General features: G+C 33.2%; 1 protein-coding gene across 1 annotated transcript in view; it reads left to right on the top strand.

Annotated features, from left to right (window-relative positions):
* LOC115879643 (transmembrane protein 11, mitochondrial) overlaps positions 1 to 20,120 on the top strand; it is an 86,918-nt gene that overhangs the window by 62,039 nt on the left and 4,759 nt on the right. The window contains exon 2 of the mRNA XM_030896540.1: positions 17,769 to 17,989. Coding sequence (XP_030752400.1) covers positions 17,769 to 17,989 — 221 coding nt within the window. The remainder of the gene's footprint in view (positions 1 to 17,768; positions 17,990 to 20,120) is intronic.

A 20,120-nucleotide genomic window follows, 5' to 3' on the forward strand; every position in this document is an offset into this window, starting at 1 on the left:
GTGTTGCAGAAAATGGAACATTTTATTTATATGAACGATATGAAGACAAAGTTCTATTACAAGAGTATTCCGCTTTCTATACTAATAAGAAAATTGCTCTCAATACACCTATTGAAAATTCTAATGGTGGTTATATAGGCCAGGTTATAGGAGAATATCAAAATTACTATCCAATTACTCCAAGAGAATTTAATAAAATGTATTGTGGAAGATTCAATTTGACTGAATTAGTTGAAGATCGACCTATAGTTTTTCAACAGCGTGAATTTATATCAATTGATGTTCAATGCAAACATTACTCTACATTTGAATCCATTTTGTTTTATCTACATGTAGTTCCCCACCACATTTAAGTTTATATATATTTATGCATATTACCATTATTAAATTATTTAATAAGAAGTACTGAAGCTAGAAAATGTATGCATCGTATATCTGCTCTAGATAGAGTAAAGCAACATATTGACTTTATTCCAGTGTTGGGGATTACTTCACCTCGAAAATCAAAGATGTTATATTGTGAAAGGTGTAGAATTTAGACTATTTGGTTATTAGTAGAAGAATAGGAAATATGAATTATAAGGTTAAAAATATGGATTCAAAGAAGGATTTAATTACATTTTTTTGTTTTTATTGTAACTGTAAAGTTATAAAAATTAGAGATAAACCTAAAATGTTAAAATGTTGTAGAAAATGTTTTGTTTTGTAAAATCGTTATTTTTGGGGCTTACTCAACCGGGTCTCACAATGCAAATTCACCTCAAATATCCATTTAGTTGGTCATTGGCAAGCACTCTCTCATTGTACATGAAAATAACAAAACAAACATTTACTGATCTGGGTAAAATTGATAGTTAAATAGTAAGACTCACCCGGGGGTACTCCGCCCCCTAGCCACTGACATCACTGACATTCTATTCAATATATCCCATTCCATATCTTCCATCTAATTCAAATATTACTCGGATCTATTGGTTAATAATCTTCAACAACTAGCTAGTGTCACCTGAAATAGTATAGGGCTTCCCCGGACGCAAATCTGCCGCTAAACAGATTCGCATCCCAATCGATGGGGCTAATTGGGGTCCACACACAACGCCCCAGCGGTGTCAATCGAGAAGCAAGAGAGACCTCAAACTCTCAAGACCATCCTCGAAGGAACGACGTCACAAGAGGTTTTTAACTCCCATAGTCAAAAGACTCGCTACTTCCAAATGTCAGCTCTGTGACAACACACAACACTACACAGCCGGCCGGCCTATCAACAACTGACTAACCTGCCGCCTGCCGAGCTATGCCTCCTCTTACATCACAATTTTACCTGATCACAAATATTTACATCGCTTGCCAATGAATCATACTGTTTTCTCTAATCGACTTTCAAATAGAGTGTTTTAGCATTACCAAATAAATAAATAGAGAGTTTCCGAAGGAATGCATATTGTTTATTAGAATAGTGAACAAATAAAAGCATTATTATAACGAACTTATTTTCCAAGTTTTACATTCGGCCAACCTGAACTTAGTTGCGCCCACGCAACTCTAATCTGACAGTGTCTCTAGCAACATCTGACATCTGACATCTATCTCTAGCAACCCAAATCTTGTCTCTAACAACTCTAGTCCGTAAAATGAAATAAAACAAACAATTGACAACTACACAAACGTCACAAAATTAAACCCTCAAATAAAAGTGCCCTACACACTTGTTTTCTCACACACAAGTCCTAGAACAGATGTCATGCGAATGCATCCAAAATTAGAAAACTAATTAAACATACACAAAATAAAGGACACAGCGTATAAAACAGTAAAGACAAAAAATTAGTAGTTGACTAAAAACTGCATAGTAGAAAACAACGAACCGCCGACTAACACAAAAGTAGATCGACTGCACACCATATTGTTCAAATAAACTGCGATACAGAAGAATCGCTGCAAAGCTTTACCTAGCAGTAAAAAACCACAATCTCTGATACATATTATGATATTAAAATGCCTCTGAGAAGAAAAAACCCTAAGAGTACAAAACAAGTTAATGCTCAATTGGAGTGCTCTAAACTACCTGTTGATTAGGGATCTGTTACCTTTGAGATGAAATCTAGGATCGACACTGTGCATTCAAGCCTTTCGATTGTCAGACAAAACTTAAAAGATTTTCACTTGAGTGCGACACTTTCTCCGTTTACTAGTATGTAAACGTATTATTTCTTTATATGGTGCAGATACAGCCATATAGCAAACAACTACCGTAGCTCCAGACAAATTTGTCCAAACTGCAGCGGAGATTATTATATTATATAGGTTTGTACAGCCTAGACGAACATGTTCAAATTGTGAATATACAAAAGAGATGTTGAAGATTAGAGATATTGACATGAAACGTACGTATTGAAGAACTGTAAATATATAAAAGATGACAAACACAACAGAGAATTGAATAGTAGTTTCTTTTTATATTACGAAGGGTTCATGTTTGTATTTAAATGCTGCTGGTATAGTAATAAAATGTTTTAATACCCGTAAATGTTAAGATACCCATTTTAATGAAGAAAATCTCTTATTGTATTTCTTACAGAAACGCACATACTTTTGTAAATAGTGAAATAGCAGTTGCTGGTTACAGGCATTCTGTTTGTCAATCGAATGACCGTCACTCAGTTGGTGCAACAATACAGGTGGTGAGCTAAATCCCAGTGACTGTACTAAGAAACGAAGAAAATATGGGACACCACTGTTCTCGATCGCTACACAGCAAAATCAACAATAAAAACACCATTGTCAGCGCCGTACATCGCCAAATAGGAATGTGAAACCACCATCAAATGTTCGAGAGGAAATAATGAATTATCTCTTGATAACACCACACAAATCAACAATTGCAGAATATTTTGATGAATGTTGGAGAACAAACGACACTAATAAAAGATATATATAGACCCTGTCAGACATCAATTACTGATACTCGCACTACCCACAGCAGCTACCAAAAAACATAGTTACCACCAAAACGACATAGATTACGAAACCACAAAAACCTCACAACAGCAGAGAGATGCGGCATATAGAATATCAAAATGAATAGTCGCCAAATCAACAATCTTATATATGCTGACGATGCAATAGTCATGACAGACAGCAACAAAGATCTGCAGAATCTATTTCGAAGAATCAATGTCTCCTGCAAACTTCAAACGATATGATCTGAATACGAATTTTATGAAACAAAATTCCTGTTTACGACAAAACACCAAATTATATTTTTAATATATCCATAGAAAATGTGACAATAGAAAAAGTCCAATACTACAAGCACTTGAGCACAATAATAAATAAAACTGTCGAACAGTTATAAGAAATAATATCGATGATCGAGAAGCCCGAAGCTTTTCTAAAACTCAAGAAATTTCTTTGCCGTAGAAACATTAACTTAACCCAATTAAGAAGTAGAAACATTAACCAATTAAAAACAAAAATGCTCCGATGCTTTATGATGTCAACCTTATTATATGCCACTGAAATATGAACCATTAGAACAACCAAAATTGGTGACTTCCAAAAGATGGTGTTACGAATGTTACGAATTCCTTGGGCTGATAGAGTTACAAATATCATGGTGTTACGCCGTATGCACAAAGAAGAAGAGATTTTTAAAATCCTTAAGAAATTCCTAAGAGATCCCAAGTCTCAGTTACTGCAGAATATTCTGTGGCGGTGGAAAAATCTAGGAAGAACGTAATCAAAGCAGAAGAAGAACATTCTGGCTGAAGAACTTCAAAGAGTGGTGGCCAATGTTGTGAGATGGATTATTTAGAACAGCTACAAATAAAATAAAAACAACCAGTCTGATAGCCAACCTATGTGAATGCATATTTTTTGTCGATATTGTCGAATGATATTTCTCAGTCAGCCTATAGTTACATAAACAACTGAATGTTCCGAGCGAAGTAAGAATTGTTTTTGTCTTTGATTTACGGTTTTATTTTTTTCCATTAATTTTTTTATGATTTTAAAACTATCTGTTTATCTATTTAAGAGTTATATCTTATTAAAAAAATATTTTTGTTGCCATGAAATATCAGTTAGAAATGCCTATCATTCTTTTAATTTATCTTAACAAGAGTAAATATTAATAGAGAACATTTGTTTTAACCAATTTTATTCATAAGTTCAGATTCAAAAAAGACCATCAATCAGAATCCAGTCAAAGAGGATCAGGCCCTTAATCCTCCGCAACCAAGAGTCCTCGACGATCATTATCAAAACCAAACATTAATTAATTTACATGTCTTAAGAACATGCCTTCGAAAACATTTTGATCAGACTTTACTTTCCAGAAACCTTTAAGATTAATTCAAAATTAATACTCTAAACAGGTTTTTATTTTATTTAATACAGTTTTAAATTAGGAAACGATACTCAAAGAAGAGACATATAAAAAAGTTCAGTTGACTAACGATGAGAGAGACTGGGAAGATTATAAAAATAAACAGAATACTATAAAAGCAGAATGATAGAAAAGCGTTCTATGAAAAATAACATCGATGGATATCGTGCTAATTGTACGAAAAAGAAGCAAACAATTTTTAACTCTATGCAAACAATAAAAAATTGGTAGGCAGTAATGAAGTCATACCCTTACAATCCCTTTCCAAAATTGACGTTCAAGTATCCAAGAAAATTTTAACACTTCTTATGCTGAAAACATTATAGATATTTCTAAGAGTATATCAAACTGATAACGTATATCAAACTGATGAACTGATTTTGTCATAGGAATTATACCACAACGCTAAAGTTAGAAAGGTTTAAATTACTCAAATTGAAAGAGCTACTTAGTGTTTATCTTGAAAAATAAATCGACATCTGAAAAAGTTTCCTGCGTAATTTTTGAAATTTGTTTGACGTAGACTATCCTCTATCGAATTTAATAGACACTCCTTTATCTACCGGATAAGTTTCAAAAGAAATGAAAACTAGTCTAATAATTCCAGTTCTTGGACAGCAAGACCATACAAAGACTTTAGACCGATATATTTCTTCCTGTATATTGACAAAATATTAAAGACTCTCATATGCTACCAGGTACGTACTTTCTTTGAAACAGATAGGAGTATTTATAAAATTCAATCCGAATAAATAAGATTTAATTGTAAAAATGTAGATTGTTCTTAGTGACAATCCAACTGAAAATTCTACCTGCGTATTTATAGGCCTAGTCTGTGTCCACCTTTTTCTTTAAGAATTTATTTATCGATTTTTGCGAACCCTGGTATGTTTACTTTAAGTTGACAAAAAACGTCTATGTTTTTGTATTGTTTAGTTTTCGGCCCTTGCCTTGAACAAATATTATCGCCATGGAGTTATTCAGGCGTAGAGAAACAAAATATTCGAACACTGAAATTACGAACAAACTTCCCTTCCTTTAAGAAATGTGATGCAATAGAGTAATAGATTACACAAACACAAGAAATGTTCAAATGACAAATTTTTGAAATTAAGAATAACCTAAAAATCATATTTTGATGATCTCCTAGTTGCGAGACCGGAAAAACACTTTTAGAATATACGTGCTAAAAATAATTTTGAAAACAAAAATTTGAAAAAATGCATATATGTAAAACCTGCTAATCAGTGATGGAACCAGGCTATTTAATGTACTTTCTACTAATTTGACGAACGCTCTAGTAATGCTAAATTATTTCAAAAATTTATGAAAGTCAACCAAACAACAATAATGTTCAATATAAGTAAATAATATTGTTATGCCAAGGATATTTTTAGTGAACCGATTGCTTGACCCCACACCTGAATGTAAAATCGTTATTTTTGGGGCTTACTCAACCGGGTCTCACAATGCAAATTCACCTCAAATATCCATTTAGTTGGTCATTGGCAAGCACTCTCTCATTGTACATGAAAATAACAAAACAAACATTTACTGATCTGGGTAAAATTGATAGTTAAATAGTAAGACTCACCCGGGGGTACTCCGCCCCCTAGCCACTGACATCACTGACATTCTATTCAATATATCCCATTCCATATCTTCCATCTAATTCAAATATTACTCGGATCTATTGGTTAATAATCTTCAACAACTAGCTAGTGTCACCTGAAATAGTATAGGGGCTTCCCCCGGACGCAAATCTGCCGCTAAACAGATTCGCATCCCAATCGATGGGGCTAATTGGGGTCCACACACAACGCCCCAGCGGTGTCAATCGAGAAGCAAGAGAGACCTCAAAAAAACTCTCAAGACCATCCTCGAAGGAACGACGTCACAAGAGGTTTTTAACTCCCCATAGTCAAAAGACTCGCTACTTCCAAATGTCAGCTCTGTGACAACACACAACACTACACAGCCGGCCGGCCTATCAACAACTGACTAACCTGCCGCCTGCCGAGCTATGCCTCCTCTTACATCACAATTTTACCTGATCACAAATATTTACATCGCTTGCCAATGAATCATACTGTTTTCTCTAATCGACTTTCAAATAGAGTGTTTTAGCATTACCAAATAAATAAATAGAGAGTTTCCGAAGGAATGCATATTGTTTATTAGAATAGTGAACAAATAAAAGCATTATTATAACGAACTTATTTTCCAAGTTTTACAGTTTATTATATATGTGGTGTAAATAGTTTTAGAGGAATGCTTCAAGAATGTATAGGTAATAAATAAAAAAAATATTAAGTACTTATAAAATATGTTTTATTTATGCAATAGATATCCAACTATTATGCTTATTATCAAAACCTACAAAAACTTTTTTTCCTTTCCGTTTTAATACTTTTTCAACTAAGTAAATGTCTGAATATTTCACTTTTTGAAGCTGAAGTTCATAAAATCCTCCTTTAATATCTTGATTATTCTTCTTTTCATTTATGAAAAATCTAATGTACCCGCATATATAAAAATTAAAATAAAAGATGAAATTGACTATCGTCAAGCGGAACATGAACGCATCATATCTGGACATCGATAAATTAATATGAAATTTTACAGAAGAAAAAAATATAGTTATTTACTAAATAGTTTACCTTAAAATTAAAATAAAAGATCAAATTGATTATCGTAAAACTTAAATATGATATATTTATGAAAATGAAATATATATATATATATATATATATATATATATATATATATATATATATATATATATATATATATATATATATATATATATATATATATATATATATATATATATATATATATATATATATATATATATATATATATATATATGTTTATAATTTATTTTTGTCTTTTCTTATAAATATATGTAACAAGGCTAGGCTGGAACTATTTTGCAAACAGCTTGCTAAAATTAACCACTGTTATCTTAACATTTAACTTTACAGACGTAAATACACTTTTCGACACCTTTAACCTCTAATTAAATACTCAATTAACAATCAATTAATAATAATGTGGTTACCAAACATATACCGATCAATATGTTTCTATACATAAAAACACTACCCCAAACCAACCCCTAAACTACCCCAATTATGGTCCTTTAGTCATGGGGAGTAAATAAGGCCCTTTTCTACAGCCTCTGGTATTGACATTCACTTCTTTTACATTTTTGTAATTAATACCTATACTGTAACAGGTAAATACACTTCCTTCAGGCAGGTAATCTACAAGAATTCCTGAAAGTCACTGAAACGCCTGAAAATTTCAGGAAGTCGATGGAACCTGTCACAGTATAGGGGTAAGATAACTACTCATGTGTTCGACATATCGACCGTCTTCTGTTATGGACAGACGGGGCAGTTTTTGAACATTTCTCGCGGAATTCATTAACTCAGTGGGGGTGAAAGATACCCTCTCATAACTGCTAAGTATTTCTAATTCTTGCCTAGATTATACTGAATAAGGCACCTTTATTCTTCCGCAAATATATCCATAGGATTAGATCCATGGGCACTAAGTCAGATGCCTCGACGGCCAATGGGTGGGATCTTGGTTAGTTATTCAATTATTCTTGAAATTGGCTGCAAAAATTTGCTGATAACTTCAGCGTTCAGAGGCGGTGCGTCGTCTTGCTGGAAAAATATGTTTTCGAGTTCCATTAAGGGCATATCATCAATAAGGGGTCCAAAGCCTACTAGTTAAAAGTGGCGAACTTTTAAAAATTCTGTATTTCGAAGGGGATTATAACAAAATATCAAGTGTGCTATATTTTTGGAAACGTAATTTTAAATTCTTTACAGTTAATTAAAAATAAAGAAGCGAAAGTAACGCGGCTTATATGTGGAACCGGTATTCCCATCACTTTGTCATCATAAATTGCCATTAAATATATGTAAACATTCGCTCGGGGTTTGTTTTATTAAGTCAAATTGCATTCGTTTTTCAATTTAAATGTATTATTATAAGCTTTAAAAAAATGATGTTATCGTTTTTGATATCTTTTTGAAGCTGGGGCCCTCAAGGGGGCCCTTAATTCTTTGGTCGGGGCTCGTCGCGCGTCGGGTCCCTACGTAAAAACGGCACTGCCGATGAATAACATATTTAGATCTACAGTATGTCCGCGGATTGTCTTCATAAAAATTTTTCCTTGTTCTAAAATGGTAATTCCTGTTTATACTTTTCCAAATTTCCATACCGTTTTAGAGAAAAATAAGGAAAACATGAAAATGTAGTTGAATTTTTGAACTAGTAAAAATAAAACGCCTCTCTATGGTAATATAACTTCGTGATAATTTTTTGATAGAATATTATTGACAGAATTTTAATTAAAGTTATATTTTTTGCTGTTTTAAAATGTTAAAGAAGCACAAAATTTATTTAGTTCAATGCTACGGAAAGGGTGATAATAGTTAGCGGAAAATGTGATACTTTAACATCAAAAAATATGACCTTAATCAAAATAAATTATAAGGATCTATCAAAAAATGAAATCGAAATTATATTACCATAGCGTTTTAATTTTTAGGACTTTTAGTTTTTTTAGTATTTTTTTTGGGGGAAAATTACATTAAAAAACTACATTTTTATGTTTTTTTTAATTTTTCTAAAACGGTATGGATATTTAGAAAATTATAAACGCCATTTTACAACAACCAAAAATTCTTATGAACGCATTTTTTTCAAAAAGAAAAGTTACAAAAAAAATTACTTTTGTAAAGACAATCCGGGGACATACTGACTGTAATATACAGGGTGTCCCAGAAATAAGTACAAGTATTTTATGGTAATATAGTTCAACCCCAGAAACACGCCTATGAGGTTTTTTTCTCGAAAAAATAATTGAAAACTTCGGGAATTTTTTTAGTTTTTAGTTAAAAAACATAATTTCTTGTTAATATGACAACATAGGTATTAGATTAAATTTACAAGAACAAATTTACAAGAGCAAAATTTTTGTATTTGTATATTTTCAAAGTAAAATAACTCCGTTATTTTGGATTTATTTGAAAAACGATAAAGAAAAAATATGGTTCTTTTATCTACCACCCCTTAAAATACTTGCACTTATTTCTGTGACACCCTGTATATATAAATACTTGAAAATTGTCAACCATTATTCATACGTCATTCAATCTTTACAAACTGTGCAGACCGGGGGCCACATTTAGCTTTGCCGCCCCGGGCCCCCGACAAGCTTAGTACGCCACTGGGTAGATGCTTATGCTCCGACCTGTTACTCTGCTCTTTCTTAGAGCGCTTGCTCATACTCATGAGCATTTGCCTTCTTTTTATTCATACGGGCCTCTGTATCGTACTGTAATTCAGTTTGCTTTCAGTCGACGGAGTGGACGAATGGCGTTGGCGTAGAAATTGCTTACGTATACAGGGTGTCCCAGGATGAGCGTGCATTACAAGTTTCTAGAGAACTACGACATCTAGCTCGGAGATTTTTTGTACATCATGGTTTCACGACGAGATCTATCGATTAAAAATATTTTCAATATGGCAGCATTTCCGGAAATACCGGAAGTTGAAAGCAACTTTCTTATTTTAAATGGGTGCCCCCATTTTTTATTACATACTTAAATTCTCTGTAAAATTTTATGAATTTTTATATTAAACACTATATCTAACATTGACCGTTCTTGAGAAAAAAAAAATATTTAAAATTTTTGAACGAAAAAAACTGCCTGTCAAAAATATGTGTATACCCTAAACGTCAAATTGAGTGATTACCACAGCCACTGTGCCATAAAGAGAAAACATGTGGCTATCTATTTCAAAAATTAAATTGTTCGAATGTCATATAATAATGGCCTCAGCTGTCATAGAATTGAGCGATTAAAAATTATCATAAATCATTTTTTTTCAAATGGAAACCCACTTTTTTTATTTCACTAGTGAAAAGGCCTTTCAATTCGTTACTTGTTGACTGTACATGTTCCTATACCTAAAATAAATCGTTTATAAGTTATTTAAGATTTAGTTTTAAAGCGTACATTTTTCTTGATTTTAACCAGTAGCCTATGACTTTAAACGTCAAGTGATGTAAAACAATAGATCTGGCCATGTCATATTCTGACGCTTTGTTCAAAAAGCAGCATCATTTCCGAGCCAACTTTGTGCTGTTTTTTTTCGATCATACGGAATATTGTTAATATTATCAACTTTAGATATCACTAAAGAGCGAAAATACGAGATATATTTTCAGAAATACACTTTTTAAACTCATCAAGGAAATCTCAAAGGTATCAGACCTTCCAAAAGAGGATTCATAGAATTTAACAGAGAATTTAAGTATGTAATAAAAAATGTGGGCACCCATTTAAAATAAGAAAGTTGCTGTCAACTTCCGGTATCTCCGGGAGTGTCGCCATATTGAAAATATTTTTAATCGATAGATCTCGTTGGGAAACTATGATGTGCAAAAAATCTCCGAGCTAGATGTTGTAGTTCTCTAGAAACTTGTAATGCACGCTCAGCCTGGGACACCCTGTATACTGCGTATGCGTGTGTTCGGTGTGATTAATACTGCGGAAAATGAATGTAATGTAATACCCTTGTTTGTTTTGTATTAACATATTTTGTATTGACATATACCCATTTATTATTTTTACTTATAATAAATTAATTTATGTTTTTTAATCTAATGTTTGCTTTATTGCCTCATTAATATTAGTTTTTACTTATTTATTGTTTATTACATATTTAAATACCCCATACAAATTTACGGACTGTGACATTTCTTTTTGAAGTTTCTCAATATGACAAGGCGGCTTTAGAGATTATTGTGAACTATAAATTGCTATGAATTGTTCATCATGTTCGACGTTTGGGAAATGCCTGGCAGGAGGGTTAGAGGGCGCGAAGCGCTACCAGGTTCATTGAGTGAACTTCACTTAGTCCTTAAAGAAGAATGAGAAAACATATCGCAATATGATATATGCACAGGGTTGCCACAAGCTACACAAGTGTGTATTTTGCTTTACATTTGCTACCATGATTGCACAGCTACACCAAATCGCCTGTGCTACACATTTTGAGAATTTACATATTTCTTATAAAAAATAATACCTAAACAGTAAATCAGCTGACAAAAGCTGTTTTTTTTTGCTTTTAAGTTATCTAAGTTACATTAAAAGAGGCCGCAAGTAAACTTTAAATTTTGAACCGACAAATATCATTTTCCGATGTTTTCCGTCATCAGTGTTCAGGTGTTCAGTAAAATGTCAGAGTATGAACTGGATCATGAATCAAGGACCGCCTATTGGTCGAGTCAAAAACGGTAAATAGACAGGATTAAAGAGACAGGATTGTTTAATTCTTTAAATAATACATAACACCTCTGATAACACGTACTTTGGTTAGGTTTGCACAATCATCGTTACGTCACACTTCCACTCGTAGGCAGACGTGAATAATATTCAATTCCTATTTCACTTCCTCCCATATCAGCAAGAACTGCAGTTTATATGGACAAATTTGGCCGATTAAACAGTCCTGAATTGTTTACAATTTTTAAACAGACTAACCGGTCTAATTTGTCCATAAAATCGTTAGTTTCGTTTTCGTGACATCAATTTTGACGTAATTGCGGGGGGGGGGTGAATATATTGACGTATACAAACGAGTGAAAGTGAGACTCGTATTCATGCTTTAAAATTTGGCGAACGTACGTCTTTTTCTTGGTGTTATTGGATAGTTTACAATTATTGGTCATGGATGGCTAGGCTACACAATGCTACACATTTTTCTGGTCAAGTTCTACACAATCAAAAATTTTCTTGTGGCAACCCTGTATATGCAGCCTCAATAACAGTATGAACGGACGTATACAGACAGTTATAACAGCCAAGAGAGGCAATACAATGTACTAGGTTATTTTTTACAATTTTTTTTCTGTTTGTATACTTCATTATTACAAATGTTTTCTTTAATATCGTTAGTTCTGTTATCGTTATTAATGTTTATTAAAACCAGGACTGTATCTTTAGTATTTAACGTTTATTTTTAATTTAGTATACAGCATCCAATGCAGTACATAGTATGACGTTATGACAATAGTCACCAAAACCATCTCGTCATTTTGAAAAATTACATGAAAAAGTAATGGTAATTGAAAAAATTGCAAATTGATTGTAATCAGTTTATTTCGTTCTTAAAAATTAATCAAAGCATGTATTGACATGAATCACAAAACAAAATGCTCAGGAGTCATGGTTCTGATTGTAAAATTATATTTTAGAAAAATTCACACACGAAATTATTGCCCTCGATTAACCCTGTATAATATGGCAAATAGAACAAGTTTATAAAAACTTAGTGTGCGGTAATCTTGCCGCTATACAATTTATGAGAGTGTTGTTGTGGACTGTATTTTTTGGGATTACTGGCACCTGTCAACAGCTCGATTATGTCTATTTTCAGGTTGGTTGGATTCTCGTAAATTTATACACTGACCACTAATATGAATTTTAGAACACTTTTATTAAACAAACAACTTCAACTGGTAACAACAACTTTACACTTAACTTATTATCTAAATAGAGATTAAGAGATAATAGAAATTAATTCGAGCTCAATCGAGTAGTAAATTTTAGCTCTTTCGGTGTTTTTGATAAACCGACCCGAAAGGCATAAGAGAGAGAGTATAACAAAAATTATATTTTTTGGGGCATCTGCACCCTGTGAGCGAATCGTGGGAACTGTCCTTTTAGGAAATTTAGAAAGCGTAGGGTATTGTCCAGTGGGTACCATCTTATGACCACCATCTGGAGCGATAAGATGGTTTACAACACCCTAAACGTATTTTCTAAAGAAATATGTATTTTCTGTTTCAAAGATATTTTGGAACATAGTCCCCCCCTTGAGGCGACTGCCACAATATAAAGAAAACAAATTATTCTAGGTGAGTTTGACAACCTGGAAGTGGGCAAATCTTTGCAGTTGAACGCGTAAATATTCCTTCCTGCGTTTTTACTTTAACCACCCTAACAAGCTTCTCTTTACCGGGAAATACTTCAACTATTCGGGCCAATGGCCATTTAAAGGAGGTGTAAGTTCATCTTTCAACAGTACAAGGTCATTGACTTGAATATTTCTAGATTTATTGAACCATTTTGGTCTGTTTTGCAAGCGGTTAAGGTAGTCAGTGGTCCAGCGCTTCCAAAGTTGTTGCTGAATTTGTGAATATTTTTGGTATAAGGTGAGTCTGTTCTGGGAAATACTGGATAAATCCCTTTCAGGGTAAGATGTCAAACTTGAACCGATGAGGAAATGACCCGGAGTGAGACAGGTAAAATCAGAAGGGTCATTTGACAGTTCACAAATTGGTCTAGAGTTCAGTACTGCCTCAATTTGAGCCAGTACTGTACTAAGTTCTTCAAAGGTAAAGTTTGAGTTACCCAGTACACGTATGAGATGGTATTTAGCGCTCTTAATTGCAGCCTCCCATATTCCACCGTGGTGAGGTGATCGAGCGGGGATAAATTTAAATTGGATCTGATTTGTAGCAGCAAAGGTTTTAATTTGCGACGAGGTGCCTTTTTGTTGAAAAAAATTATGCAATTCTTTAAGTTGATTTCTGGCTCCCAAAAAGTTCGTTGCATTGTCACAAAAAATGGTATGAGGATTTCCCCTACGGGCTATAAATCGTTTGAGGGTGCATAGAAAAGCATCTGAAGTCAGACTAGAAACAAGTTCTATATGTACAGCACGAGTAACCATACACACAAATATTGCCATATAACATTTCATAAGTGGAGCATGTTTCAATTTAGAAGTTTTGATTTGATAAGGTCCACCAAAATCTATACCCACATTTGTGAATGGTCGAGCGACTTGAAGTCTTTCTTTGGGAAGATCTGCCATTAACTGAGAAACTGGTCGAGCTCTAAATCTGTAGCAGATGTGACAATTGTGGATGATTCGTTTTACTTCTCTAAGACCATCTAATGGCCAGAAACGCAGTCTAATGTTAGATAGTGTATTTTGAGGGCCAGCATGTAAAAGCCTTAAGTGTTCTTTTTTAAGCAATAATTGTACTACGTGATTCTTTGATGGCAAAAGGCTTGGAAATTTTTGTTCGTAAGAGACATTTGCATTGGAGAGTCTTCCACCGACTCTTAAGATATGAGAACTATCAATGAATGGATTCAACCTTTGAATTTGCTTGTTAGAGAGTACCTTATTTTGCTTTAGATCAGTAATTTCGCGTTTAAAATATTTTGATTGAAGAATTTGAATTATTTTATGTTCTGAAATTTGCAATTCAGAGGCAGAGAGAGGACCAAAACGTTTTTCTAGATTTTTGTGAGTATTGTTAATGAATCTTAGAATATATGCAATTACTCTTTGCAATTGAGTATAACTTGAAAATCTTTCAAAAACTTCATTAAAACTATTCTGGGGAGTTGGGAAATATGCACTGTTTTTCTTTGTTCTGGAGGGTTCGTAATTTTAAGTCTGAAATCAAAATTCTTTAAATTTATGTTTGAATCTTGGAGAAATGTTGGGCCATGCCACCAGAGAGTAGAGTCCAAAAGAGAAGAGGGAGATACACCTCGAGAGAGAATATCAGCTGGGTTTTCTTTAGTCTTCACATGCCTCCAAGTGAAATTTGAAGTGTGTTCGTGAATTTGAGCTACTCTGTTAGACACGAACGTAGACCAACGCGATGGATGAGACTTTAGCCATGACAGAACTATTTCAGAGTCACTCCATAAATTTATACATTCTATTTGTGGCATAGTTGTTTCTAAAATTGAAATAACCTTGGACGTAAGATTGGAGAGAAGTACTGCGCCCATGAGTTCCAATTTAGGAAGAGTGATTACCTTAAGTGGAGCTACACGGCTCTTAGAAGAGATTAGATTGCAAGAAACTGAATTATCCTGATGAATGACACGCAAATACAAACAAGCTGCATAAGCCTTCGGACTTGCATCGGAAAATCCGTGAAATTCAATTTTTTTTATGTCATGTGGAAAGTACAAAGCTCTGGGAACTTGCAGTTTTGAAAGGGAATGGATGTCTTGAAGAAATGATGTCCATTCTGAGAGAATTTCTGAGTCAATAAATTCGTCCCAATCAATTTTTGATATCCATATTTTTTGCATTATTATCTTAGCCTTAACAACTATAGGATTAACTAAACCAATGGGATCATAAAACGATGCTATTACCGAGAGAACTTCTCTTTTGGTGTATGAATCTTTGAGTGTTAGATTTGGAATACATATAGAAAATTTGTCAGAATGAGAATTCCAACGCAAACCTAGAATTTTATTAGAAGGAATTTCAGGATTAACAATATAGTTTGTTTCTTGAGAAATTTTTGAGATGGTTTTTAACAACTCTGAAGAATTTGAACTCCATTTGTGTAATGAGATACAAGCAGAGTTTAGACATTCAGAAATTTGTTTATGCGCTTCTACAAGAGTTTCATAGTTATTACAACCATAAAGAATATCATCTACATAACATGAGTTTAGAAGAGCATCACTCGCTAGTGGAAATGTATCCTTTGATTGATTGGCTAACTCTGTGAGGCATCTGGTACTCAGAAATGGAGCTGAAGTGGTACCATACGTAACAGTTTGAAGTTCTATACACTTCAGTTCATCTTGTGGTGAATCTCACCAAAGAATGTTCATAAGAAAAGTTTGAGATGGATTTATTCTTATTTGTCGAAACATTTTTTGAATATCAGCTACGAGGACATACTGAAAACTTCTAAATCTCAGAAGTATATTGAAGAGTTCAGATTGAACAGTGTAACCCTTAAGCATTATATCATTTAGAGAGATACCTGTTGTAGTTTTCATCGACCCATCAAATACTACTCTCAGTTTTGTTGTTAGACTTTCTTCTCTGGTGACACAGTGGTGGGGTAGAAAAATTTATTTTCATTCAAATTATTGGTGAGTGAAAGAGGTACATATTTTGCGTGATCTAGAGAAAGATATTCGTAAATAAAATCTCTGTACTGAGATCTAAGACTGCTGCCACGTCTAATGGATGCTGCCACGTCTAACATTTAATCATTATATTATAAATACACCGACATATACATAATATAGAACTACATAATGAGCACCTTTAAATTAATATTTATAAATAAAAATCCATAACAGTTTCCATAGCAGACGATATATTTATAATAATAGAGAAACATGATTAAATCTCATTTTAATCAAGATTTTACATTGCTTTTTGTTTCATCTATTCTTGTACATAAAATAATAGATATTAGATATTATAACAGAGTAAGTAAATCAACAAGTAGCGACAGTCCCATTTTCAATTTTCTTTGCAGCTGCGCGAAATAAGTATAGGGAAATTGGAACAACTTTCGTTGCACGTCATCAATGACACCATGTATCGTCTTATGGAGTTTGCTGGTGGTCGTATTATGATGTGCAACGAAAGTTATTTTAATTTCCCTATTGGTTATCTGTCATATGAAGAAGCGAAGTTGCCACTGTTGCCATTTATCAAATATCTCTATGTACTTTATTTCAAGTATACCTCAGGCAACGAATCGTTTTTTTAATTATTTATTAGCTGTAAGATATTTTATACATTCAAATTTAGAAATAAGGATAAAACAAAACAAAAAAAATATGTATAAAACTTTATAATTAATTCCACTTCAAATTATGAGCAGTGTATACCATGTTTATAGGACCACTTCATAAGTTGAGCAGTTAAATACGTAGTCTATCTGTCAAACACGTCAAAAGAGAGAGAGAGAAAATTTGGTCCCACCACATCAAAAGAGCCGACGGTTTCTGTCGCTACTCGGCGATCTACTTACTCTGATTATAATATCTATTATTTAATATTTATAATAATTAATACTATTTATTTTTGTTGTATATTCTATGTTTAACACGAATAAATTTTCAATACATAAACGCGGATTTTTCATCCAAAGATATTTTCGTCAAACGTATTACTGATATTACACATTTTAATATGGCAACACTGTCGCTTTCAGCTCCGCACGGTCTTTAAAATGCCTTCGCTAGCAGAATTAGAGAAAATAAGTGTTTTATGCGTTGACCGCAGAGCGATTGTGGTGTCGCCACCATACAACACTTGAGACGTAAGGGGAAATCAAATCAGCCTTGTTACGAATTTGCTCATTAGGTTGCGCATCTTCCCAATTCTTTCAATCAACGCTATTATCTATAAATAATTCTTTACAAAAATATATATTTGTTAAGTATAATAAATCAGTTGCCCCTGAAGGCCGTAATAGGCGGCACCGGGGACTAGAGTCCGCGAGGGGACCTTTCTCAAAATGCTTGAGTACAGCTTAATTTTTTTTCAGGCCCACATACTCAAGTAATATTGCAGTGATCAGGGAAGTATATGACGGACATGATTCACATGAGTATTTTGCTATGGAATTGGAAAAATCTTTGGATAATGGATGTGCCATTATAGTAATAGAGCCTTCGCAATTAGGAGATGAAACAGCTCGATGGATTACAGTGGGAAATTGTTTACACAAAATTTCTGTTATTACGGGACTTTCTAGTATAGTGTGTGGTAAGAATTTATGAAACTAGTAGCTGTACTCAGCATGGGTTACAAATTGTGTTGATCTGCAATATTTATTGTTTTTTCTCTCATTTCTGTAGCTAGCTTTTTGATAAACCCTATAACTAAAAAAACAATGTTTAATCCTACAGCGATCTAAAACTATCAATAATTAACTTCAAAATTAGTAAGAAAACCGTAATTTTCATTACAATTTTTTTTCGAAACTACTTTCTTGGAGTTTTCTTAAAATCTTTTCCAGAATAACACAGCCATACAGAAAAATAAAAGTAGCCTATGCTTTTTACCAGACCATCATATCAGAATTACGTTATCACATCTCATTATTTTTCTAACCTGAAAAACTTGGTGAAAATCCGTAAAAATTCAGGAAAATGTAGTAGGAAAAAATTAAAAAAAATTCTATGTATAATACTATAACAATGAGTATAACCCAATGTAAATGGGCCTGATAAACTCAAAACACCCATCAGAATTGGGCTAGCATGTCTCATATTTTTACTAACCTCAAAAAACCTACCACAAGTCATGATTTTTGAAAATCGCACGGATCTTATCCAAAACCGCTATAGGCTATTTTTTGGGTGGCTGATCTGATGTTCCAAGTTTTTGGTTACTTCCTGTTTCACCGGAAATGACTACAACTTTTCATTTTTAAATGGCACCCTCTCTATATTTCTACATTATTCGATAGAAAATGACACATTGAAGAGAATGACTATCATATGTTAACTTTTGACATTTTCGCATATGGTATATTTGAAATTGTAACATGGCGGTTTATAACGACAATTTGATTCGAAATACCAAGTGTGTGGTACCAAATTATTCGTAAAAATATGCTTTTTCCAAATTGCTAATGAGCCACCCTTGTTCCATTTGAAAAAATTATGATATGATAAAAAATACGATTTGAGCATCTTTTAACCGGCCAGGACAAGACACAATAAACATTAGACGATCAAATCTATTTTTCCAAAGCTCCTTGATTAAAAATTAGTGTTTTTAACACAGCCCCGGCACTCTAGATTGAAATTTAAAATACGATTTTTTTATAAGCGAAAATGTCAAAAGTTGACACATGATATGTCATTCTACTCAGAATGTCATTTTCTATCGAATTAAGGTGAAATATACCGAGGGTGCCATTTTTAAAATTAAAAGATGTAGTCATTTCCGGTAAAACACGAAGTGACCAAAAACAATTGAATACGTCATCCTAATTTATGCTATATACTAACATACCAAATACCGTTTTTTTATCTGAAAAAAAAATAAAAAAGTTATAGGGGTGTGAGCCACTTTCGAGACGCACCCGGTATATTGAGTAAAGGCCCGCCTATACGCGCGCTGTCACTATTCTCACTTCCATCAGCTGTTGACCGAGTGATTAATAAATATATTATTTTCACTATTATCTTGCAAAGTTTCAGTGTTCAGAAGTGACTTTCAGTGACATTTTTTTGACAGCGCGTTTGATGTAGCGCTGGAGCTTTGTGTCACCAAACTGTCTGACACATTTTCAGCCTTCAGAAAACAGTTTGCAGGTACCTATTAATTAAAATTACACCTTTGTGCGCTTCTCAGTGCCATGTGTTTCGGGCTGCGCATTTGCTTTTTTCGTACCTAGCATTCACAAAACTCTTGCATGTTTTTGTATCCGGCTCTCCGACTAACAATAAACTGCCCGTCAAATTAAATACCACAGCGATTTTTTTACTCATTTTCAACGAGTTGTAACTTTGAAAAAAATGGACCAATTTTGTTGATTTTTTTAGCATATTAAAGATCGTTTTTCGTAGATTGATCTGATTTTTCTAATTTTTGTATGAGATTTAGTTTTGTATGATATACAGGGTGTGAAAAAAAGGATTGTAATTTTTGTAATTTTTGTGTTGCTGCCATTTTGACAAAAAACAAAATTTAACTAAAATTATATGTCCTGGGTATAGCTAAGACTAATATCTCGGGGCGTATTTGAAATTTTTACGATAACTCATCTGGAATAAAAGATAATCAATTTTTACTCTAACTTGTATTTTTTTTACCTTTCTTAAGAGATATGCTAACAAAACTGAAATTAACTTTATTTTGATTTTAATTTAGTTATGGCAGAAGA

Source organism: Sitophilus oryzae, unplaced genomic scaffold, assembly GCF_002938485.1.
Source record: "Sitophilus oryzae breed Bouriz unplaced genomic scaffold, Soryzae_2.0 scaffold_1582_pilon_pilon, whole genome shotgun sequence".
Lineage (NCBI taxonomy): Eukaryota > Metazoa > Arthropoda > Insecta > Coleoptera > Curculionidae > Sitophilus > Sitophilus oryzae.